At 54.8% G+C, this 23,366-nt stretch overlaps 8 protein-coding genes across 8 annotated transcripts; 3 read left to right on the plus strand and 5 right to left on the minus strand.

Moving 5' to 3' along the window:
• The first annotated feature begins 2,269 nt into the window (after positions 1–2,269).
• Positions 2,270–3,429, plus strand: CDEST_05112 (uncharacterized protein). The gene has a single exon (XM_062921271.1). It carries the CDS (start codon positions 2,900–2,902, stop codon positions 3,251–3,253), a length of 354 nt encoding a protein of 117 aa, XP_062777322.1. The 5' UTR covers positions 2,270–2,899; the 3' UTR covers positions 3,254–3,429.
• A 1-nt stretch (position 3,430) lies between these two features.
• On the minus strand, positions 3,431–5,343 carry CDEST_05113 (Putative DASH complex subunit Ask1 protein). Its single transcript, XM_062921272.1, has 4 exons — positions 5,190–5,343; positions 5,020–5,126; positions 3,946–4,957; positions 3,431–3,888 (listed from the first exon to the last, which is right to left on the minus strand). The coding sequence occupies exons 1-4, from the start codon at positions 5,275–5,277 to the stop codon at positions 3,761–3,763; spliced, it is 1,335 nt and encodes a 444-aa protein (XP_062777323.1). The 5' UTR covers positions 5,278–5,343; the 3' UTR covers positions 3,431–3,760.
• A 206-nt stretch (positions 5,344–5,549) lies between these two features.
• On the minus strand, positions 5,550–8,679 carry CDEST_05114 (Putative gamma-tubulin complex component protein). The gene is made up of 2 exons (XM_062921273.1): positions 8,431–8,679; positions 5,550–8,371 (listed from the first exon to the last, which is right to left on the minus strand). Exons 1-2 carry the CDS (start codon positions 8,549–8,551, stop codon positions 5,637–5,639), a joined length of 2,856 nt encoding a protein of 951 aa, XP_062777324.1. The 5' UTR covers positions 8,552–8,679; the 3' UTR covers positions 5,550–5,636.
• Positions 8,680–8,865: 186 nt separating this feature from the next.
• Positions 8,866–10,478, plus strand: CDEST_05115 (uncharacterized protein). Its single transcript, XM_062921274.1, has 2 exons — positions 8,866–9,275; positions 9,345–10,478. Exons 1-2 carry the CDS (start codon positions 9,056–9,058, stop codon positions 10,262–10,264), a joined length of 1,140 nt encoding a protein of 379 aa, XP_062777325.1. The 5' UTR covers positions 8,866–9,055; the 3' UTR covers positions 10,265–10,478.
• A 2-nt stretch (positions 10,479–10,480) lies between these two features.
• On the minus strand, positions 10,481–12,426 carry CDEST_05116 (Putative Homeobox-like domain superfamily protein). The gene has a single exon (XM_062921275.1). It carries the CDS (start codon positions 12,232–12,234, stop codon positions 10,525–10,527), a length of 1,710 nt encoding a protein of 569 aa, XP_062777326.1. The 5' UTR covers positions 12,235–12,426; the 3' UTR covers positions 10,481–10,524.
• Positions 12,427–12,704: 278 nt separating this feature from the next.
• On the plus strand, positions 12,705–15,319 carry CDEST_05117 (Putative helicase, P-loop containing nucleoside triphosphate hydrolase). The gene is made up of 2 exons (XM_062921276.1): positions 12,705–12,988; positions 13,038–15,319. The coding sequence occupies exons 1-2, from the start codon at positions 12,752–12,754 to the stop codon at positions 14,796–14,798; spliced, it is 1,998 nt and encodes a 665-aa protein (XP_062777327.1). The 5' UTR covers positions 12,705–12,751; the 3' UTR covers positions 14,799–15,319.
• A 64-nt stretch (positions 15,320–15,383) lies between these two features.
• CDEST_05118 (Putative K domain-containing protein) lies at positions 15,384–19,947 on the minus strand (the record flags this gene model as incomplete). Its single annotated transcript, XM_062921277.1, has 7 exons — positions 15,384–16,943; positions 16,998–17,195; positions 17,247–17,924; positions 17,977–18,438; positions 18,495–18,764; positions 18,825–19,644; positions 19,940–19,947. The coding sequence occupies 7 exons, from the start codon at positions 19,945–19,947 to the stop codon at positions 16,131–16,133; spliced, it is 3,249 nt and encodes a 1,082-aa protein (XP_062777328.1). The 3' UTR covers positions 15,384–16,130.
• Positions 19,948–21,790: 1,843 nt separating this feature from the next.
• On the minus strand, positions 21,791–22,755 carry CDEST_05119 (uncharacterized protein; the record flags this gene model as incomplete). The annotated part of the gene is made up of 2 exons (XM_062921278.1): positions 21,791–21,980; positions 22,511–22,755. The coding sequence occupies 2 exons, from the start codon at positions 22,753–22,755 to the stop codon at positions 21,791–21,793; spliced, it is 435 nt and encodes a 144-aa protein (XP_062777329.1).
• Positions 22,756–23,366: the final 611 nt, after the last annotated feature.

Genomic DNA, 23,366 nt, shown 5'->3' on the forward strand with positions numbered 1-23,366 from the left:
GTTGTGCAAATGCAACCCTGCCTGTCCGTACTCTGTCTCGCAAGCCACAGTAGCTCTCTCATTGGCCAATGCACCCAAAACAGCAGTTACCCCTGAAAGTGATCTGACAACCAGGCCAATCACACCATCCGATCTCCTAGCTGTTCCGTTGTGCCATGATTAAATGATGCCTTAAACGAACACGAGAGGTTAGGCTCATTAACCCCTCCTTCTTGTGATAGGCATTGGCTTCCACGGACCACGAGGTACTGTGTCTAAGACAATACATATGCGATACGCTAAACTCCTCTGCGCCTCTCCAACGTACAGAGTAGACCAAGTACTCTGTAGGTAGTGCAGCACTCCAGCCACGACGGTGGGGTAATGCTTTGTTGGCTTCCACAGCCTTTGCGACTTGTTCCAAGGATCTAATTTCGTTCCAGACTGCACTCTAGAATGTCATCTCACTCCACCTGTGAGGCTCTAATTAAGGTTTGTCTTGTGGAGGTGCCTGTGGTTGAATGGACACAGACCGTCTCTGCGCTCGCGCAACCGAAGACGTAGTGTACAGTGTGCTGAATGAGTGCTGCGACGCCGGGCAGGCAGCCTTCATCGTCAGAGGATATGCCCAATTCGTCCCATCTCAGTGCTGTCGAGGGAAGCCAGGTCTCATCGTCCGGCTGTTACCCCCGTACGATCGTCGGACCACGCACCGGCGATAGTCTTCCGGCTTGGGAGTGCCGCGACGCTGAGCGACTTGATCGTGCCTCGCTGAAATCTGCTGCCCAGCCCGGCTGTTGATCCTGCATCACTTGGCCGATAACGTCCTGGACCGTGACAAGTACAAATCCTCTTTACTTGGGAACTGCCCATTTCGGACCAGACAAGGGTTGCACAGCATGCAGGCCAAGTTACGAAGCATATTTGACGGAATTGCATGGCAACAAGAAGCCACACGGGGATGTAATGCTTTAGGATCCGCAGCCTTTGAAGAATCGACGAGGGACAAACCACAGGACACAAGTGGAAGTCTTCAATGAAAGAAAACCTCGGATCGCGAATTGCACGTCGTTGCGTGTGATGTTTCTGCCGCAACAGCCAGCCACGCGGCCCGCCAAGGTCTATTGACGGCTGGCTGTGATATGGAGAACAACGATTGCGTAGTTGCCCACGATGCGATGGGGCCCAGAAAATTAAGCTTGTTTTACTAACAGGATAAGACTTATCGGGCCCCGCGCCGAAGGGTCGCCGTTTCAGTCCAGAACTCGGACAATAAATACCCGGCGGGTTCTCGGCTGCCTGTCACTTGGTCTCCCAGTTGCGGGCTGCGAACAGGTTCGAACGGGGAACAAGGTGGCCACGCCCCAAGAATTGGGGAACCACCATATGGGAACAGGCTCGGCCGGAACACGGTTCAACGCGGTATCAGTGTTGTGAGGATGACAGCATTCCTTTTCGGACGGGATTGTCGCTTCAAGCAATTCCCATGCAGAAAGTATGTTTCCGGAGCGACAGACAGGCCGAATGACTCAATCCGGGGATAGGCGAGAGCGCAGTAGTATGAACGTCCCAAACCAGTGAGGAGGCTGTATACAAGCAAAGAATGTATTTTTGCAGTGAATCCCACCGACGGCTCACCTCTCATCTCACGCCTGCCGCGGGCCCGGGGCTCCAGGCTGGCTTTCTACGGTAACCCGACAGTGATGCCCTCACATCAAATACATCACATCGTAGTCCCGCTTGTGTACACTACACGGGTAATGTCACGGATGGTGGACCAACGGCAAGCTTTCGCAAGTGCACATGTTGTGTCGCTGCAGCCTGACGATCCGTAATTACCATAGGCCAATTCCCATAGGAACGGGCGAGCTAAGGAAAGGCCTCTATCAGCTGCGCAGGCAGCTTTCTCGGCCAAGATAGGCAGCGAGGACAAGGCTCTTCATCAGGCATACATTTCACAACCAATCCTCCCCATAGGCGGCTAGGCCTCACCTTCTCCTCGGATCTGCAACGGGGAGTGACACATCACGCAATATCCGTACAAACTCAACATCTGCCGGCGCGTCTTACACGGTCCACTTTTCCATGCCTGCCTACACACCGCGAACACCACGCTTGACCTTTATGGGCCTCAACTAACGGCCTGAGTCATCGGCGAAAGAAACACCCTTTTAACCACAAACTTACCAGCAGTTACCGCGAACACCACGTCCACTTCGGTGACTTGCGTGTGCCTGTGTCAAATGACACCCACCCCTACTTACATGCAGGAGGCGTAAGCCGCGCGTAGTGACTCACGTTTTTGTTGACACACCGTTTACGACTTCCCTCGGGATGCATAGTTACGATCCTTGCATACCTTATGTCCGCACTGCCGCGACGGCACCCCGAATGGGACGGATGTTGATGGGCTTGCCCGTCCACCACCCTCCCTCGCCTTCTGACCCACACCGGCCGGCATGCTGTGGGACACCGAACCGCGTGCGTGGTCTGCTCTGGTTTCCACAGGCGATGTCATGCAAGACGACGACAGGTTGTTGTAGACTCGTCGAGTGACGAATGGATACGTGGAGTTCCTGAAAGTCAACCTCGAGCTGCGCTTCCGCATGCGAGGTCGAGGGGGTCGAGGATGTACGCGCGTGTAAGTTATGTAAGTCCAGTGGTGAATGGGTACTCAGCGCGAGTGCCAGGCTTGTATAAGTAGCGACTTCATCATCCCATCCTCAGGTTTCGTTTCGGGTCCTCATCAGTATCATCACTCGGATCAGCAAAGGCAAAGCAATAACCCACTACTACACACAACGACACCCCCCCTCCCTTTCTTACGTATAAGCTCCTCGAACAAACGTCTTCCTTTCCACCTATTCATCCGCTATTAAACACCTCACTCATCCAAGTAACCACATCCTCATCGCACGCCATGTCGGGAATGCACTCCACCTTCTCCAGCTCCGTCACTGGCGACAACCGCCACAGCTACGCCGTCCTTTCTGCCCTCCAACAGGGTGCCAGCACGACCAGCACGACCGGCAACGGCTCATGCCCCTCACCCTACAGAAAGGACGCCGACGCCGCTTCCGTCTCAACCTTCGGCAGCTCCATATCCCTGATCAAGGAGAAACTTCCTAGCTACTCGGGCGCATCATCCACCTCCCGCTCAAAAAAGTCTCCATCCCTCGTGGCTCGCCAACGAGCCGCCGAAAACGTCGAGGCACAGGCCTCGAGAGCACAATCCGCGGCCTCCTTGGCTTTTTCGATTCGAAATGACTTGTAGATGAGAGGGCGGGGAACGACATGATGATACAATAGAAGTTGGATGACAGGTTTACGGGTCTGGGGTGTGAGAGGCTGGGGTGGCGCCCTCCCCGGCGCCCACCTCGATAACGTTTTCGGTTGCTATTCGGGTCGGCGTTTTGTATTTTTTTTTTATTCCCCCCTTCTTCCCTTTGCTGTTACCATGGGTCGTCGCGGGAACAAATTACTCTGATATACAAAGATGGCATTTTATGGCAGGAAACCCCAACCATCTTTGAGGTTGGCCGGGTTGCTTGGGGACTCGGGCCGACGAGCAGTTATGTATTTCAGACCGACATAAAACGAAGAGAAAGAAAGAGACCTTCTACCGATGACTCTAGAGTAAGGCGATTCCTTTCTAATCTTACGGGTTGATGAGTATTCTTGCTGGCACCAGTGTGATCTATTGTTGGAAAGGCAAAGGATGTATCCCCCTTTCGTCCTTTTCTCAGCTAGTTTCCATCATATCTATCAGTTAGACAGCGGCTCAAAAGCTATCATCGAGTATGTCCTTGTTCATCTTGACCATCGTAGGGCTGTACTCCTCCGAACTCTCCGGCCCGGCGCCCGCCGTGAGCAGGATGTCATCTACAATACGCTTACTCGCCTCTCGAGCTGTGTTTCTCGTCAGCAAAACCACCACAGGACAAGGTCGGAGCGACGCCCACTTACCAGGTGTCTGAAGCAGCTTGGAGGGAGGTAGCGCAAACTGGATCGTCTTGGGCGGGCTCATGCCGCCATACAGCGCCTTGTCTTCGTCGCTGTCGCTCTCCCAGTTGATTTCGTACTTATCCTTGGCAAACGCGCCGCCAATGTCCGTTGTTGTCGTGTCATCGTCGTAGTTGCCCCGCGTCGCAAACACGTCCTTGGTCTTTCTCGCCGCGCCGGGCGTCTGCACGCTTACGCCAGGCGTACGCGGACCCGCGGACGCAGTCGCCGCGGCGAGACGCTGGCGAGCGTTGCTCTTGGCAGGCGATAAAAAGGCCTCGCTGCGCAGCTTGGGCATCTCCATCACGGGCGAAGACATAGGCGAGCCTTGCCGCCACGCAGGCATGGCCTCTCTCTCTGTCTCCTTGCCCTTACCATCGCGCTTAAGAGGTGACACGTGGTAGGAGGGTCCCTTGTGCGGCGTGGCTTGGATCCGGAAGGTTTTGTCGAGCATGCGGTGCATAAGCGGGTCCTTATGGTGCTGCTGTTCCTGCCGTGACAATGGCGCAAACGACGACCGAGGCGTCATGGACATGTCCGGCAGCCGCGCTGTGTGTTGCGCGAAGAGCACCGTCGAATCCTCCTCGATGCCGAGGTCCTCGTCCTCTTCGTCTTCCTCGTGCGGCGCGGGCGGCTCGCCCTTGAGCTCACGCTTGAGCGCCTCATAAGGAGACTCGAGGCTCGAAAACTGAGGCTTGATCGCTTTAGTCTTGGGCGGCCGCGGGGTGCTTCCTGTCAGGTCATTGTCGTCGAGGACCGACTCTTCGGCGCGGAACGTCGAATCGGCGACCGATGCCTGAGTTGGGTCTTCGGCGCTTTGGTGTCGTTGGGGGGTGCGCGTGTAGTCGACGCTGGTCTCATCTCGGGCTGTCGACTCTTCCGTCGCCCCCGTCTCGTCTTCGTCGTCGTCGTTGGCTAGTTCTTCGTATCCGGAGAGCGAGACGTTGGCTGAAGCCTCGAAGAATTGCTTCCAGAACTAGGGGAGTTCGCTTTGTGTTAGCCCATCGCAGTCGAATCATCGTTAGGTTGTTGGCGCACCTTTGAAGCATCCCAGACGTTTCTCGAGTGCTCGCCATATTGCTCAACGATGGGTAAGATGCTGGTGGTGACGATGCGGTGTGCCTTGCTAAAGTTCGAATCGATCTCTGTCGCATGGATCAGGACTGGCATTCATCACACTGACCAATGCTCACATGACATCTGTGTACCTTGCAGGGTCAGAGTAATGGACTGCTCCAGCTTCTCCAACTCTTCAGTGAGAGTCAAATTGCGTGCCGAGGGGCCTGGTCGAGACATGTCGTATTCGTTGCTGGTAGGTAGGTCGCAGGAGGAGTTTCCGTTTGTTTTGGAGGGAAGTAAATCAACAAACGCGAGCGGCGGTGGTGGGACACGCGATGCGGGGCAATTCTAGGGAGCCGGGCCGGGGTGTAAATAACGGCGGGGTACCTACACCCTGTTGTTTATTGTGTGTCAAAGAATGGCGCTGTCAACCTTGGGGTTCTGTCACGCGAACTCGAGCTTGTCGTGAGACACTCTACTGGCAGCGTTTGATGCCAATTATAACACACACTAGCATTTCATCATTGTTTTAACGCCGAGGGGGTATCTTTCAATCTACCATCTGATCCAACTGTTCCGCCTGTTTGCGTGAAACCTCACACTTTTGAGTAGTAGCCAGACATGTCAAGCTTCAGGATGAGCTGGGCAATGGGGTTGTCGTCCAGCGAGTCAACCCTCCCAGAGTCTTCAGTCCGGCTCACCGCATCTTTCCTCGGTCCATAGTCTCCCTTCTCACTCAGCCCTTTGCAAACTGTCAAGAACACCTCAACATTCCGCCTAAAGGTTTTGTAGAGGCCTCTCGCTGTTGAATCATCCTTGCTGCGAGCCCTTCGCCCATCGGCGCGGACTCTGGAGTATTTGGCAAAGCTCAATATTACTCGGAAGATCTCGTCGAGCAGCTTGAGTACAGGCTGTTGTCGTTTCCGCAGAAGCAGTGCTAGCATGATCCGATCAAGTGTTTGGGAATGATGTTCTCGCAGACGGTCGGGGCTGAGAACCGACCCAGATAACGTCTCTTGGTCCTCGCTTCCAAGACCAGATTCAAGCCTGTCAAGCAGACTCTCAAACGACTGCCACGGCATCTCGATACCGGTGTCAAAGATGTAGGAGTTCAGGCTGGAGACAAAATGACGAGCTTCAAAGCAGAAGCGGACCGATACGGCTTCGACATCGTGCCAACCAGACTCCCTAGCCGTGACATCGCGGAAGAGGCGGTTGACGGTGTATTGCATCCGGAGTGCCCGGAGCAGCAGCCGGAAAATCCGGTCATATTGCACCAACACAATAGGCGTGATAATGGCCCCGAGTGCGACCGGGGGCTTGTACGACAGCCGAAGGAAGTCAAGCGCTTCTAGTCCGTCTTGGTCCATACACTTGTCGACCTCTTCGCTAGACAAATTTCGAACGCCAAAACTCAGATCGCCCGGAAGCTCATTCTTTTCGCCGTCTCGGGGTTTGAGACTTTCTTGAACAGGTCCTTCATAGCTCTCCGTCAAAACTCCCATCAGTGCTAGGCGCAGTTCCGAACTGGCTGGTGGCCAAGTGTCTCTGCCGCTCAACCGCAGCCCCATGACTCCGCCTTGGCGAGCAACACCGGCCTGCCTCTCCGCTGTCTCGAGATCGGGGTCGAACAGAGCATGGGATAGGCGACTGCAAAAGAAGCCATTGCCTAGCAAGTGGAACTCTTTCTGCAGCTTCAAATGTTCGCGCAGATTGTGGGACGTGAAGAGCAGCCTTAGGCTTTCCCTGCCGACAACTCGGGATTGTGCAGATATGATCGATCCAAATGAGAGGACTGGAAGGAGTGACCAGTGCGGTGTGAAATCAGTGCCAGCGTTCGCGGCTTCGGTTGTAACATCGGATAGGCGATCCCTGATGATGATTCCCAGCTGGTCCTCTGATGTGGAGTCGGCGATCGGCTGTGCAAAGTCGTGGATGGATGCCACCAATTTGCTTTGCAACTCGTTCTCATCCAGACCGAATAGTTGTAATTGGTATACTGGCGAATCACTCATCAGCCAAGCCGGTACCTCCTTGGATTCTGCCGATTCTTCTGTGAAATAGGTTTTGACGACTTCTCGCAAGCCTCGTTCATACGAACGAACTCTGTTTTCCAAGTGTACGATGGAGTCCCAGTCGAATAGCCACTCTAGCGTAGGAGGTTTGCTTGACGAGACAACATTGGCTTGCGCCAAGGGATGCTTTGGGTGTGTCGACCTGATGAAACGAAGGTTTCGTCCAACCTCGAAGAGAGATTTCACTATGTCTTCCGGCATGAAGCTGGGTATCCGCTGTTTATCCAAGCGGTAGTCGACTTCGTCTACCTCGTCGCCGAAGTCGTCGATGTAGGCCTCGGACTCAACTTTGATGAAGCCTTTCCGCCTGCCCACCTCGTGCTTGCCCAGAGGCACGCCAACTTCGCGTCGGGTGCCAATCCACTCTTCGACCAGTTCAATCCAAGGGTTTGACACCCGGCGAAGAACTTCCCGCATCATATCTCTGAGATGAGTTTCGGCATACTCGGCAGACTGAGCTTGCTGAAACACGATGACGAACACATCTTCGTCCAGATGACCTCGCCGTATGTTTGACACCAGAGACTCGAACTGGCGGAGAATGGTGTATATATGGGTGACAAGAGATTGGACCTGAAGAATCGACCGCGGGTGTTGGTGGTTCAGGGCAATGCTGCTCTGAACGACCAAGAGGGCCTTGTCCACAGCACTCGCCAGAGCAACGCGACAAGGCGTCGGATTCTTCAAATACGTAGTGTCGACAAACTTGCGCAGTCGGCGGTATGTGTTCCCACACTTTAAGCAGGAACGCTGAACCTCTTGGATAGCCTTGCCGGAGTAAGCGGGAATTCTGATCTGCGGCAAAGTCGGCTTGAGAGACTCGATTTCGTCTTGCCAGGAAAAGAAGACCGATTCTCGGCCAAGAGCCAGGGCCATCAGTGCACTGCAGTAGAGACCCGCATCTACCACGGTAAAACCAGCGCTTCCAAGACGTAAAGGATCTTCCTCAAGCGCTGCCAAGGCATCAAATGCACCTGGGCCAGCTTCTGTTATGAACAGGGGCTTCGTCGAACAAGCGCTGCGTGACTCAAAGTTTTCCCACGTCTTGTATTCTGGTTTACTTCTTACAGGTTTGTCGACTATCGGCCAATAGTAGTCCTCATCGCTTTCCTCGTCGTCCAGAGGTTCTTTACAAGTTGTTTTTGGGGTATTTGCGGCGGTTGTCTCCTGCTCAGGCACAGGGTCTATCACGGGAAGCGTGAAGAGTTCGCTGGGTTTCGGGTCAGATACATTGGTAAGAAATGACGATTCTTGTTCTATTCGCATACACCATTAGCAAGGAAGACAGGCATCAGTCTCAAGAAAACATACAGACCTATTAAATTGAGCGCAAAGAAGCCAGCATCGGCTTGGGGCAGTTGGTCTTCCAGCCATTTGGACCGCTGCAAGAAGTTGGGAATCGCGAAGACATTGACCGACTCATCTTCTTTGGACATGATTGCACCAATACAGCTAATTTGTAGAGAACCATTGGTGGCGGTGAATGTAAAGCGCACGTTGCGATCACTGACATCGCATTGAGCAAGATCCTGATGTCGTGCGGCGTTTGTCGCCTTTCCAGGACCTAGCGGCACGACTGATGCGAGGCAAGGCCCTGACGCGACAGGCGCGTCACACTTGCATTATCAGGCAATCCCCGCCAAAAAAAAGAACCCTGCACACACCCGACCATTAGTGGCTTGCCCCCGCAAGTCCGGCCCCTGATGGCTGAAGAGCCTAAGAGGTACCCTGAGCCAAAACTTAGAAGCAACGAACCAAGCTCTGCTGGAGCTCCAGATTGGACCGAATTGCTTCGCCTTTCAAACATAATTGCACACCCCATTGGACCAAGACAACCTACAGCCTTGACATAACAACTGTGTATCGCTATTCTACACTATTGGAACATTACTTTCAGAGCCTGTGCGACGGCTCCAGTCAAACACACCTCGTACGACGTCATGCCTCCCAAAAAGAAGGCGCGTAGCAGCGTCTCGGCCGTCGCAACGCCAACGCCAGCTCGCGATGAAGATGCTATGGATGTCGACACACCGGCTGCCGATACCCCTATCGCGACCGTGCCTGCAGTCAAGCCATCCTCGGATGAATGGCCGAACAATATGTGGACAGACGATCAAATCTCATCGCTCTTCAAAGGAGTCATTCGGTGGAAGCCCGCGGGTGAGCTCCCCACACGTCCCTCTTCATCTTCCCGGACGAACCCATTGAAGCTGACACCCTTCTTCGCAGGTATGCACAAGCACTTCCGAATGATCGCTATCAGCGAACACCTCAGAAACCATGGCATCGACCCTGACTTCTACAATCACACGCGCATCCCTCACATCTGGACGAGGCTGCGAACCTTCTACGACCTTAAGACGATCGACCAGCGTGAGGACTTTTACGACGCGCAAGAGGACGAGAACTACGACGATCGCTTCAAGGAGTTTGCGCTACCCTACGACGAGTTCGACGACCTGATGATGGAGCGTCGTCTGGCCAATGGCAGCGAGCCCCCGACCTCGCCCCCCGAGCTCGACCTCACGCCACCACCACCGTCTCCTGGAGGTAGCAACACTGGCAGCAACAGCAGGCGGAGGAAGCGCGCCTCTACTGTCACAAAGATCCGCGCCAGCACTATTGAGGACACGGAGGACGGTGATACCGAGACTGCATCGCCGCCGCCCAAGTCGGCCAGGGTGGCCAGGAGCCAGAAACGGGCTCTCGGCAAGGCCAAAGCCGAGAAGGCTGAAAAGGTTGAGAAACCGGAAAGGTCTGACAAGGCTGGAAAGCCGAGTAAGACAGAGAAATCCAGCAAGGGTGGAAAGAATGGGAAGGGTGGAAAGGCTGAGTCGACCAACTCCGAAGACGAGGACGATGAAGACGAGGATGAGGAAGGAGATGACGATGACGATGGAAAAGAGAGAGATGAAGAAGAAGAAGAAGAGGAAGAGGGAAATGAAGAGGGGGGCAGCAGCTCTGGCAATTCTGAGGAGGAAGACGGGGAGGAAGACGACGACGACGAAGACGAGGACGATGATGACGATGACGAAGAAGAGGAGAGCGCCGAGGACAGCGGGACTCCGGTATCGCGGCCAACCAGAGGGAACGCTCGTGGTCGTGCAAGAGGCAGAGGCCGGGGTAGAGGAAGGGCACGAGGTCGTTAGGTAACCTTCGCACCCGAGGATCAATGGACTGTCATTCGGGGAGGTCGTAGGCTGGAATGATACCCGTCGCAAGGCGCGACACCTACCTATAGATACGGCCCGGGAAGGTCCACGCCGCAACCGCACAAATATCAAAAACTTATCACTCTGCCGACATAGAATAGAACCCAAAGGCTCTCGCGAAAAGAAGAAGGCATACAGATTGATCCAAGTCTACGGGTATCAAGAACGATGGTAATTCCACCAACGAGACCAAAGGCTCACCACCCCTTGTCCTGTACCTGTGACGTCCCGAGCATCTCCCACTCGCTGTGGTATGTCAACCTCTCCCTCCATTTCCGTCCGGCGTTGTAGAGGTCCCTGACGCCCCGGAGGGCTCTGCGGCCATGCTCCGGAACCTGTGGCATCATCAACGACTCGGGGGGTTGTCGCTGCAGAAGCCGCCACAATTCCAACTCCGCCTCGTAGCTCGTCTTTGCATCCTCGGCCTCTGCTTGAGCTTCCTGCGCTCGCTCGTGTCGGATTGTATTCTTCAGAGCCTCCGTCGTGCGGTGCGTCTTGGGGAAATCGTAGGCGGAGTGGACAAGGACCTCTTTGGCCTCCTCGGTGACCTCGCGTTCGGCATCGTCGAGGTCGGCAGCACCCGCCTCATCATCATCCGATCCTTCCTCGCCTGAGGTCTCGTCTACTGCGGAGTCGGACGACTCGCGGTCCTCAAACTTGATCTCCGGCGTCGAAGATCGTTCTTTCATTGCCCTATCTTGGGGGCCATCGGATCGACTCCGAAGGATGTTCTCCACGTTGTCGTACACCATCGGCTCCTTGTCATTGTCCTCTTCCTCCGCATCCTCTTCATCCTCATCGTCCCATACTTCGAGCCGCAGCCGACGCGCACACGTCACCCAGAACTCGTCGCTGTTCTGCTTCATCCCTAGGGACGCGACCGCCGCTTCGACATCCTTGCGCCTTACAAGGTTTCTCGTAGACGGCACTACCCTCCTCTTACCCCTGATCCGAGACTCAGCGATGAACAACGTCGAGAGGACGAGCCTTTTCGTAACGGAAACGAGGAGAGAGTGAAAGTCCTGAAGGGCGGTGGCCCGGATCGTTGGCGGCTCCTCGCTAACAAACTGCCAGTTGTTTTCGGCGTGGGATGCGTTCATGAAGATGCGCTCGGGCAGCCGCACAAAGCTTTTGACGCGAAGGATCTCCGTAAACTCCAAGCCATGGTCGCTCGCGAAGGTGGGATCCCTCTCGAGACCGTGGTCGCCTTCGATGCGCTTCGCGAGCTCCAGGTTGATGTTCCAGCAATCGCCCCACTTCTTCTGCTCGGCGAGCTCCTCGTGTCGCTCTTGACGAAAGGAGAGTGCGTCGGCCGCCTCATCGAGCGCATAGCAGCACGGCTGGCTGATCTCGACGGCCGCGGGGTACTCCTCTAGTCCCAAAGACTTCAGACCGCCTTCCTGCTCCTGTCCTCTGCTTTCAATAGCATCCTCCAGCAAGCTGATGTACTGACGGACCTCAATCTCACTTTTGGTTCGTATGCGGTCGGAGATGCCCCGGATGTTGTCCTTTCCGAGTCTAGAGAGAGCTTCGAAGAACACTTTCTTCTCGTACGGTGCCCAGAGCGTCAAGCCAATTTGCGACGGAGGCAAGTCCTCCCCATCAACCGGCATGATGCCCGCGACATCTCCAATGTCTCTGTTCAGGAGATCTAAGTAGTTGTTGTTGAAAACGCCCTTATGCCGTTTGAGAACCGGCTCGACAAATATACTCATGGCCCGCCGCTTCTGTGATGAGCGGGCTTCCTGGACACCGGTCTCATCGTCGCCGGAAGATACGCCTGAATAGACAGGTTCAGATCCTTGGCGTTCAGTTCTTTGCCGCTTTGAAGGCGAATGCTCAGGTTCCTCGAAAACTCCAATCTCCTCTTCGTCGGGCAAGTAGTCGGCTTCCGGCTCCATGGTCATTTTCGTCAGGTGCTCTGAAGTCGACGATTCGGCCCGGGTGGTATAAAGCGTACATGGTGTGATTAGAGCACCAGCATAAAAAATGGTCCTTGCCGATTCAGGCCAAAAACCCCCACTTGATTAACCTTAAACAGGGTGGTTGAAGCGGGTGTTATTCGTGAGTGCCTTGCCGATACATGAGGTCGGGTCTTGCCATGAGATGAAAGCTGCCTGCCTCACTCAAGATTGGAGATTTCCTTAATAGAGTAGGAGGCCAGCCGGTTCGATGGAGGTGCACTTGATATTAGCCTATCAGAAGTGCACGAGTCTTATACTGGTTCACGTTAGTGTGGCGCTATCGGTACATCAACACACCTGCGAGCTTCCACTGTGGATAGTGCTTTGTGGCTCCTGATTGGTGCAGCTGCCTACCTACCTAGCAGTACACGCCCCGGAGCTCCTGAGATGACAACTTCAAGACTTGGTGGACTCAAACAATTGCCTTAAATTTGAAAGGAGGGATGGAAAGCAGCGCAATATGATACAATACACAGTACGGAGGTTCTCAAAGCCATTTAGACTAAGGCCCCCAAGTTATGTACTCCGACCACTCATAGCTCCGCCTAAGCAACCTGCTCCCTTTTCCCCCCGATACACAAGCTTCAAGGTCCAGCTGAGAGACTATCAAGAAGAGTGCATCCAGTCTGTCTTGCAATCCCTCAAAGATGGACACAAGAGACTGGGAATATCGTTAGCTACGGGCAGTGGCAAAACGGTGAGATCTGTCCTTTCTATGCAAATGAATTCAGGCTAATCCTCACCAGGTGATTTTCACTCAGTTGATCGAGAGAATCCAACCGAGGCGAGGCCGCGCTACGCAGACCCTGATCCTCGCGCACCGGCGGGAGCTTGTGGAGCAAGCAGCGCGACACTGCACAAATTCCTACCCCAACAGCTCTGTGGAGATTGAGATGGGCTCCATCCATGCCTCCGGCACCGCGGACATTACTATAGCCAGCCTGCAGAGCATCACCTCGGGTGACCGGTTGAGCAAGTTTGCCCCGGAGCGCTTCAAGCTCGTACTCGTAGATGAGGCCCATCACATCGTCGCACCGGGCTACATGCGCGTGCTCCGCCACTTCGGGCTCGACATCAAGCGCGCCGACTCCCCAGCACTGGTTGGCGTGTCCGCCACCTTTTCCCGATTCGATGGGCTCAAGATTGGGGCTGCCATCGACCAGATCGTCTATCACAAGGACTACGTCGACATGATCGGCGATAAGTGGCTGTCGGACGTCGTCTTCACGACAGTGGAGTCAACGGCCGACATATCCAGGGTCAAAAACGGCGCCAACGGCGACTTCCAGCAGGGGGACCTGTCCCGTGTGGTCAACACGGATCAGATCAACGAGATCACCGTCAGGAGCTGGTTGGCCAGGGCATCGGACCGGAAGTCGACCCTTGTGTTTTGCGTTGATCTTGCACACGTTGCCGGGCTGACCCAGACGTTTCGGAAGCATGGTTACGATGCCAGGTTCGTAACCGGTGACACACCCAAAGTAGAGAGAAGCCAGATACTCGAGGCGTTCAGAAAGGGAGAGTTCCCCGTGCTCGTGAACTGTGGTGTGTTTACTGAGGGCACTGACATTCCCAACATCGACTGCGTGGTCCTCGCGCGGCCAACACGATCCAGAAACCTGCTGGTCCAAATGATTGGGAGAGGAATGAGACTACACGAGGGAAAGCGCGACTGTCACGTAATCGACATGGTGTCAAGTCTGGAGACCGGCATAGTTACCACGCCTACACTGTTCGGTCTCGACCCAGGGGAGGTCGTCAACAAGGCGTCATCGGCAGATCTGAACGACATCAAGGACCGGAAGCAGGCGGAGCAGCTCAGGCAGCAGCATACTTATTCCGACGCCCGGGACCCCAAACCTACTGCCGTACCAGCTACATCAGTCACTTTCACGGACTACAACTCCGTATTCGATCTCATCGAGGACACCTCGGGTGAAAAGCACATCCGGGCCATCAGCCAGTACGCCTGGGTCCAAGTCGGCGCCGACAGATATGTGCTTTGCGCCCCGAGCGGATCGTTCATCCGCCTCTCCAAGCTCGAATCCGACGCCGCCTCCAAAACCGAACAGCAACCTCCCCTTTGGCTTGCCGTCGAAGTTCGCGCCCTACCCGCCGGCGTCGCCAAGTCCCCCTACGCCGCACCCCGGGAGCTCCTCAAAGCGACAACCTTCGCCGACGCCGTCCACGGCAGCGACAAGTATGCCTCCGAGGCGTTCCCGCACGTCTTCATCCACCGGTACCAGCGTTGGCGCAAGGGGCCACCCACGCCCGGCCAGATTGAGTTTCTCAACAAGCTGCGCCCCAAGGAGGAGCCCCTGACGGCCGACGACATCGACAAAGGGAAAGCCACGGACATGATCACCAAGATCAAGCACGGGGCCAAGGGCCGGTTCGCGGGCATCATGACAGAGAAGCGGAAGATTCAGCGGCAGCATCACAAGATCTCCCAGCACGAGGCACGAGCACGGCACGAGAAGGTGTCTGTCGGCCCAGTTGATTCGTGAGGAGCTAGCGAGCTGGCCGCCCCAATGCTTGACGGGCTAATTCACCGTGGTGTCTGTCAATGGCTGTAAGATATAGTGATGTCACGACATTGTGGTACTTTGATACTGATAGACTGTATTGGTACGAAACGATGACCTCTAAAAGAAAAGAACCCTGGAAAAGGGCACATGTTTTCATCCGCAATATGGACAAGCGTTTTGCCTAGCCCTACCATCCAGCGAAGCCGACATGGAAGTGAATCTCTCATCCAGTAAAGCGAGGGACTCGGAAATGTGTCGTTCACAGCCAACAACGTGAGCGCCCTACAGTCCCCATTCTTTCGTCTTGCGTGGGACGCGCTCTTGGGAAGGGGCGGGTTCTGCCGTGCCCAACATAGGCTTCGTCGGATTAGGTAGGGGGGCACGGTAGAGGGAAGGACACGGATGGGCGTCGACATAGTTGATCCCATTGTGGCAAGGTAGCCGTTGAATTCAAGTGTATGATCGATGCCTCCTTCTCGACAACCCGTTTGGCCGCGCTGGAGGACAAGCCAAAGGATCGTTCAATGAACATCACGTTTCGAGGAACTTCGTTTGATTGACCATGGGTATCATTGCATGTCAAGGCCAACCTAAAAGGTGTATAGGTACCAAGTAAAGCTCCGTCCGAATCCCCGCTCGCAGTTCAATCAGTCGCTGAATCTTACGTCAACGCTGGCCTGCCTCCATGTCAATCTTTCCCGTTCGCCGCCTGCCAGCTTCGCCGGGCCAACCAGTTTTCAAGACAATGCACTTTTGGTCTTCACATCTTTCCTCCAAGTTGACACCTCAGCTCGGCCGAAGACTTTTTATGTGTAAACAAGTCTTGGAAACGCCGTCAGTAGACATTGAGAAGAGCAACAGGTCGACTAGACCCATGAGCCGCAAGAACCGACTATTGAAACGCTAAAATCGAGGCGGTGAGCGGAACCGCATGTCCCTCTTCGACCTTCTTCTTTTTCATGTCTCCCGATGACCGTGACCACCAGAAGCGCTGTTAGTATGAAAACAATCAAAACCAAACCGCAAACAAGGTATCTTTTCTTTTTTGTCCTCCGTCTTTCGACATCGGGGGTATAAAGAGTGGACGTGAAATCGTGCGACAGAGAACCATTGAAAGACCCGAAAGACTGGAGAGATAAAATCAAAGCAGACTGAAAACAACAAAAGCAAGGTAACAGTAACAGTAACAGCAAGGCAAGCAAAACAATAACTTCGGCCGACCGATGCATTGGAAGCAACGTTCCGGGGGTATTGTACGCCAGGGTATATCCAGCCGGGGTATTTTGCACGTAGAGTTTCTAAGACGGGAATCTAACGGAAAGGTCCGATGGGACCGGGGTATCCAGAATTCGTAGAATGAGACGTAGAAGGGCGTCCGCTGTCGCCGGACGCTCGGGTGCTGTGACGAGGCGTAACGTCACCGGGTAAGGGAATGGTCAGCTTGTCGGAACCATTCCCAAGAGGGCGGTGGGCCCAAGGGTTGTCGTCGTCTGGAAGATTGACGCCGCTATCGTTCCAGGGGTTTCTGTCCGCATTGAAGCTGCGGGTGGACTCGATTGAAATGAGGGAAGACTTTGAAACATTGCTGGATCCCTTGAAGAAGTTGCCGTTGGTCGAGTGGGAGCTGTTCTTTCGGCGATCAAGGAAGGACGAAATGGAGGTCATGCTGCCAGGCTTACGGAGGCGGTCAAAGATGGTGCTTCTCTCGCGAGCAACCTCGCCCTCAAAGGCGGCCTTAGTGGGAGAATCGGCGGCGATCGTAGCTGGTGCATGCTGGAGAAGCTTCGAATCGAAGTACTGGAGCGAGTCCTCAAACGAATCGGACTTGGGTCGGGGGATGGAGCCCTTCAAGATGGTGACTTCTACACCGGCAGTGGCAAACTGAGCGAGCAAAAAGTCGATTGCGTCTCGCAGGCCGCCGGCATTGTTACGAGTGAACGTCCAGCGCAGGGCAAGAGCCGGCAAGCCCTCTTCGGAGTCGGCATCTTGGTGGACCGTGACCTCAACCTCGTACTGGGTCTTCAGCTTGGGAACAAGGTCGTGAGCGAAGCTCGGGGATTCGAGGAACTTGATCAACTCGGGGGTACGAGTGAGAACCAACTCGTGGTTGTCAGGAACCATGCCCTATGCGGCCGTTAGTGACATGCGGGATGGGCGTGGTAGACTAAGAAAACGTACCAAGAACTCATCCACGCAATGAGGCACCTGCCACTGCGGACCAGTCACAGTGACTTCATCGCTGGCCTGCTCGGTACTGGGGAAGACAATCTTGCAGTTGTACTTCCCCTCAAGCTCGTCAATCTCGTTGAGGCGAGCGAGGAGTTGGCGGTGGTACAGGCGGTCGACGTTAACAATCTGGGAGGTGTACTCAGAATCCTGGAGCAAACTGGTAAGTAGGTGCATTGACCGGGGGGGGGGTAGACTTACAGCCCTGTCGACCATTTCCAGAATCTCGTTCTTGACGGCATCGAGATTCTGGGCGTTTCTGGCGGGCGTACGACAGATGACATTGTCAACCTTGACATCGTCATCTTCGCGACCCATGCCTCCACGGTCCATGGCGTTGGAGAACTTGACAAAAACGGAGTGTTTCTTCATAATCCGCTGGATGTGCTGTCCACCGATGCCAATAATTCGTTTGTGATACTGATCGGGGACGTGGAACGAGATGGAAGCAGGCATCTCTTGTTCAACAAGGGTAAGTCCTTGCTTCATCGAGTCGTAACTTGCGGCCATGACATCAATATTGAAATTGTACTCGTTGAAGCCGTCGAAAATGATCTGGACGCTGCTCTGGCCCATAATTTTGTTGATCTTTCCGTTCTTCTTGCCGCTCACAAACTCCTTGTGCTCATTGGCAAGCTCAATCTTGACTCTGATCTGGTACTGGGACTGGACGAGGAACTTGATCTCGGACATGACCATCAAAGCAGACTTCACGGCATCGTCAGAGCCAGTGATGGAAAAGTTCATCTTGTCGAAAGACAAGTCCGCGTCTGAGTTCGCACAAACATCACCGAGCATGGTTCTGACGTCAGCGGGGTTGGGAAGCTGTCGGCTGTCGGGTTGTTGAATCCACCAGGCTGCGCTGTAGAACTGACCGGCCTGTATCCAAAGATTAGGTCTTGTGCATGCACGTAACGTTTACTTGACTTACCAAAGCCATGATCTCGCGGACTGTGCGTTCAACATGGAGTCCTTCGCTTCCCTGAACTCGAACCATATTGCGTTGGCCGGCAAGAGGAGGGAACAGAATGTAGGTGCCATTCGCCTCAAGAATTTTGCGGACTTTGTCCAGGCGTGTCAGAAGAACACTGTCAATCTTGGCAGGCGCAATAGTGACATCCTTCATGTAGAGGCGGATACGCGAGACAGTCTCATGGAGCTTCTGCTTGGCAAGTTCAATGGCTTGGGGACTCTCTCCAGTGATGAATATGTCTGTAGGGTCTCGGCGGCTTGCGCCAGGCGGGCAGTATCGGTACATCTGGGAGAAGGGCGGCGGGAAGTAGATGGCAGTGCCGGTCGACGACTCGATGAGCTTGATATTCTTCCTATGGCGGCCGCACACGAGCTGGTGGATCGACAAGTCAAGCTTAGTGGCATCAACAACTCGGCCAAGCTTTTATACAGTTAGCGACGTGCGACACGGACCGATCGATGGTTGGACGAGCTCACCAGAGTGTCGATCTGAATGAGTACGCGGGCCTTGGCATGCTCGACAGAGAGGATATCACCATAAATGGCCACTCGCCATCTCTGGTCTACACGCATCTCGGCATCACCCGTCATGCCGTCGACCACGGGAGTGAGCTTGGGGCCAAGGAGGAAAATGTCGACGCCACAGTACTTCGAAATGTAGTCGAGAGTATCGGTCACTTGCTGTTTCAAAGCGCCCGCAGTCAGATCACAGACGAGGTGTCCCTCTACGTCAACAGTCGTACAACGCTAGATCCGCACGGGTTAACCCAAGCCCCGAGTACCTGCTTCATGTCTTCCGAAACCTACCATGACAGTTTGGTTGTCGTTCAAAATCGTCTCCCTGCTCTTGTGAACCATTTCCGGGGTACCCGATAGACATACGGTCGTGACCTGTTGTCCCTTTGCATTTTTGGGCGTCGTCGAGATAACGTGAGCCTCGATCTGAAAAGGACCGTTGGTGATGTCCTTGCAGACCTTGCGAAGGTTGGCAAGGTTTTGGGTGTGAACGGGCAGCTCGTGAACCTGGACGTCATCGGGCGCGTCTTCGGGGTGTGTCCATCGTAGAACGGCATCGGCAGTCGCGTGGAGGATGTCCTCGGTGTTGGGGCCAGCCAGGTCGGAGGCGAAGGGCACGTTGAACGAGTAGTGAATGATTGGCGTCGGGGCGTCGAGAGGCTGAGGCGAGCTTATCGAAGCAGCCTGCTGGGGAGCCGTATCTCTTCTCGGGTTCATGGGGTTCATGGGCATGTTGGGACGACCCATTCCGAAGTTGGGGCTCATCCTCTCGGACCAGTGACGCATGTTTGCCAGTTTGTTCATATTGCGAGTGACGGGAGACAGGAGACGGCGGCGGCGGCGGCGGCGGCGACGGCGACGGCGACGGAGATAGGGCGGAGGGGGCAGTAGGCCAAAGGAATGAACCGCGAACAACAATTGAGGGTATTCGAAAACGCAACTACGGGGGAGGAGAAGGGGGGAAGCAAAAGGGGAGATGAGAAGAAAGAAGAGGGTGTCTCGCTTCTCGTAGCTCTCTCTCTCAGACTCGACGAGGGGCCTGTAGAGAGGGGATTGTTGGAGGGAAAGAGAGGGTGAAAGATATTGGGCGAAGATGTGAGTGTGGGAAGAACTCAAGAGAAGAGGAGTCAAGTCGGGAGATTCAGACACAGCGAAAGATGGTCGTAGGTGGTCAAGGCCGCACGGCAGCAGGCCCAGGCCAGGTCAGGCAAGGCATGGCATGGCATGGTCCGGCCACTCCCAGTTCCCCGTCCCAGTCCCAGTCCCAGGCCAACTCCACTTGACAGACCAACGAGCCAGTCAGCCAGTAGCTCTGTTGCAATGGTGTGTGGCCCCTCTCCTCTGCCCCCCTTCTTCCAGTCCCAGACTCCTAGAGGTTCCCCGTCCCGATGCGAAGGTACATGTACTAGTACATCCGCACTCGCGCCAACATCGCGTCGAGGAGATGTATCTTTCCATCGAACCCACCCTGTTCTGGGTCCGCGGGCGTTGGACACTGGGTTGGCAGCACTGGGCCTGGCCCCCAGTTTGACTGCCCTGAGCGAGGTGACAGGGCTCGACTCTCTACCTACCGGCGAGGACCACTAAAGTTTCCCCCAGCGAAACGACCATCAAATTACCCACGCAGCCCACTGTCCAGGGCACATTACCTTACACCTCACAGTCAGATCAGCTGGGGGCAGATCCGTTGCAGCAAGACCCCTAACTCAAGCCAAGTTACTGCAGACTGGTTCTCTCTATCCCTTTGACCACTGAACATGTAGATACGATGGAATGCTGGAGGGGGAAGCGGGGAGCGTTGACAACCCAATGCCTGGCGTGACACCCGTCAGCACACCCAAAAAAATACCTACCTATGCATAGGCAGGTACTGTAGGCACTTGCCTTCGGTACTACGCAAGCTGCTTCCTCCCGCTCAGCGCCCCCGACATCGTCGTGGTCTGCCAAGTACATCCGGCAACTAAAGTGAACACCCATGGACCATTGACCCACAGGCGGCCACACCCTTGCATTTGATGCGCTCGCTCACAGCGGCCGCAGTTCACTCGCAATCTGGCACGCTGTCGATGATGACTGAAAAAGACGCGGTACCGGAAGGAGCAAACAGGATGAGGTGGTTGGTTGGCTGGCTGGCCGGCCTAAGTGGGCCTATGCTGACGGCGGCCGGCCAAACTGGCAGCTGGTACCTTATTCTGCCTTCACAGGCCAATGTGTACGGTTGAGATGATAAGGACTACGGCATCGCCCCCGCGTTTGCTCCTCGTTCCACCCTCTTCCACCACCTTTTGAAAATCCAACAGAAAGAGAAAAAAAAAAATGTCCAACTCAATTAGGTATCTCGCAACATTGCTCAAATGTTGGAATATGCTGCACCTAATCGCACGTCGACGATCCATATCACAACGGGGCATTGCAGCATGACTACTCCCTGGGAGTACTCCGCCAACAGTGATCGTAGAGGCGTCGAGCTTAAGGGACTTGAGACTCTCGATCTGCACTCAGCACATGCGCTGAGGTGAACAGAGTGCCTAGGCAAGGTCGGTACAGCATGCCCAAGTATCTATCTAGGTACCTAGGTGGTTGGATGTCTTAGCCTGACTCTGACCATACGACCTACCTATGTAGCATGGCGGCAGCTGAGACAATGAAGCTTGCCTGCTCGGCTGATTGCAAGCCCCCTCGTCGTGCATGCCATCCACGCGTACCAAATCCTTCGAGCCGCGCGGAGAACCAGCAGCAACTATGGATCAAAGACAAGCTGCCGTGGAAGAGACAAATCAGACACGACGGACAGAAAGGCATCGGGCCATGGTGACCGCATGTGTTCGCGGAAACCCATCAGAGCAACATTGCGTCCCGGGTCGGCGACAAACCACAAGACGGACCCCTGGCTCCCTGCAGAGGTCAACCTCAGTCCGGAGCCACGACCCCGAGGTACTTAGCCACGACATGCGTGGACTTGCAAATAGGGCTGTGTCTTGTGTCCTGTTGCTTTCTGTCCCTCTTTGACTTGTGTCCGGTGAGCCATGCCCGTTGACCGGCTGCCTGCTTCCAATTGTTGCCGCTACCTATGCACTTTAGGGCAGATAGATGCTCATAGTAACTTTTTTTTTTGCCCGCAGCAAATAAGCCTGGGGATATTGCGGATGAGCCGACCTCATAATCTCCCATTCCCAAGCACAGCCTCAGGGGGAAATCGCTAAATGACGTACTGCTTGGGCTATTCGGCGATCACGAGATTCCCGAACCCGCCAATTTCAGCCAGGCATGTTGACAACTGAGCTGGTGAGAGCACAGTAGCGGCTAAGTACTCTGTAATTCTTGGGGTGGAGAGGGTACCAAAGACTCTGGCATGTCGCTGCCTGATGAGGAAGGATCAAGTAGGTGCGTGTGCGTTGAGCCCTGATGGAAACCACGACGGGCCCGCGGCCACCGGATGCCCGGCAGCTATGCAATGGGTAGGTAGAGTACTGTGCTTCGTTCACAAGTACTCCGAGTTGCAGTTCGTACGAGGGTTGCCACAAACGACATTTCCATCTGCCACCACCCTTTCTGAGCCCTTAGCTACCTACCTACTTACCATCGTCACTCGTCGACGCCTTCAGCAGGAATGCAAGTCATTATCAAAGTCATACCAATAATTGCCATTGTTGTGAAGGTGGTTCTTGCTTCGAAATCCTTCTCATCACTAGATGCTGCCTGAAGCTCGGTTTTCGTCTGGACAGATGCGAAACCCCTGTCAAAAGCAATCAAGACGACCAAGATTGGATGGCGAAATGGCGACGGCCAGCTTCATATCAGGTCGCTTGCCTTAAGGTCAAATAGCATCCGCGCAACGCCTCAGAGACATCTCAGCCCCTTCTCTTCTCCAAAGTCAAGCACGAGGTCACGGACTAGGATTCCATTTGGTTGATGAGCATCGAGGGTCGAGCAAAGTATCCACTCCGTCCCCAGGCTCACAATCTCACCCGACTTACGTACGCCCACTGCTTGCTTGCTGCCATTCACCAGTAAACTGGCACAGCACCGTGTTGCACTGCCCACCGCCCACGGCTGACGGTTCCCTCCCTCGTTTCGCTAGGAACTTGATCCTGGATTCTTCGCGATGGGCACGCGACTGACAGCCAACGTGGATCCATTCTGTCGCCTGTCCTGCTCCCGCTGCGCCGTTGCGTTGAGGCATGCAGCATGAACGTTTGCGAACCTGCGTGCCGGAGGGCATTGTCAGGCCAGGCCATCTGAGCTGGCAAAGGAACTGCTCAGCCTATTATGGCAGTCACAGCGGGGTTCCTCTACGCACCTCAACCACCGCCTGTAGGTGTGTACGACAACGCGGTTGGGAATCTCTTTTCTGCTACTCGGGTCTGTTGCCTCGCATTGTCATCCATGATCACCATCGTCGTCACCATTCCCTCACGGCCAATGAAGCTAGGCGGGAAGCCCAACTGGTAAGCCGGGTCTGAAGTAGCCATCTCCCCTCATTCTCCAACTTTCAAAAACTCTGCCTATCCATATCCTGGCCGCTCCAGCTGCCGTCGATTGTCGACCTCGTGTTAGTGTTATCGTCTTGTACGAAGCACAGAGGCCGATCTTATTCGCGGTCCGGTTTGCACGCGTTCGTAGGAAGACACGTCTATCACCAGCAACATGGTGGCCCTGTTCTGAGCCGTCCGCCACAACGCCGGGTTTTGGTCAGATGAATCACTGGCCGTTGCCGGTCTTTTCAAGATACATTGTGGGGTTATCTAGGCATAAGTTGGCGCCATTCAGTCTCAATGAGGCCCAGACTCTTCATTCTATCGACTCAGGTCTCCCTCCCAACAGTTGCTGCGA

This window comes from Colletotrichum destructivum, chromosome 3, assembly GCF_034447905.1.
Source record: "Colletotrichum destructivum chromosome 3, complete sequence".
NCBI classification, from domain to species: domain Eukaryota; kingdom Fungi; phylum Ascomycota; class Sordariomycetes; order Glomerellales; family Glomerellaceae; genus Colletotrichum; species Colletotrichum destructivum.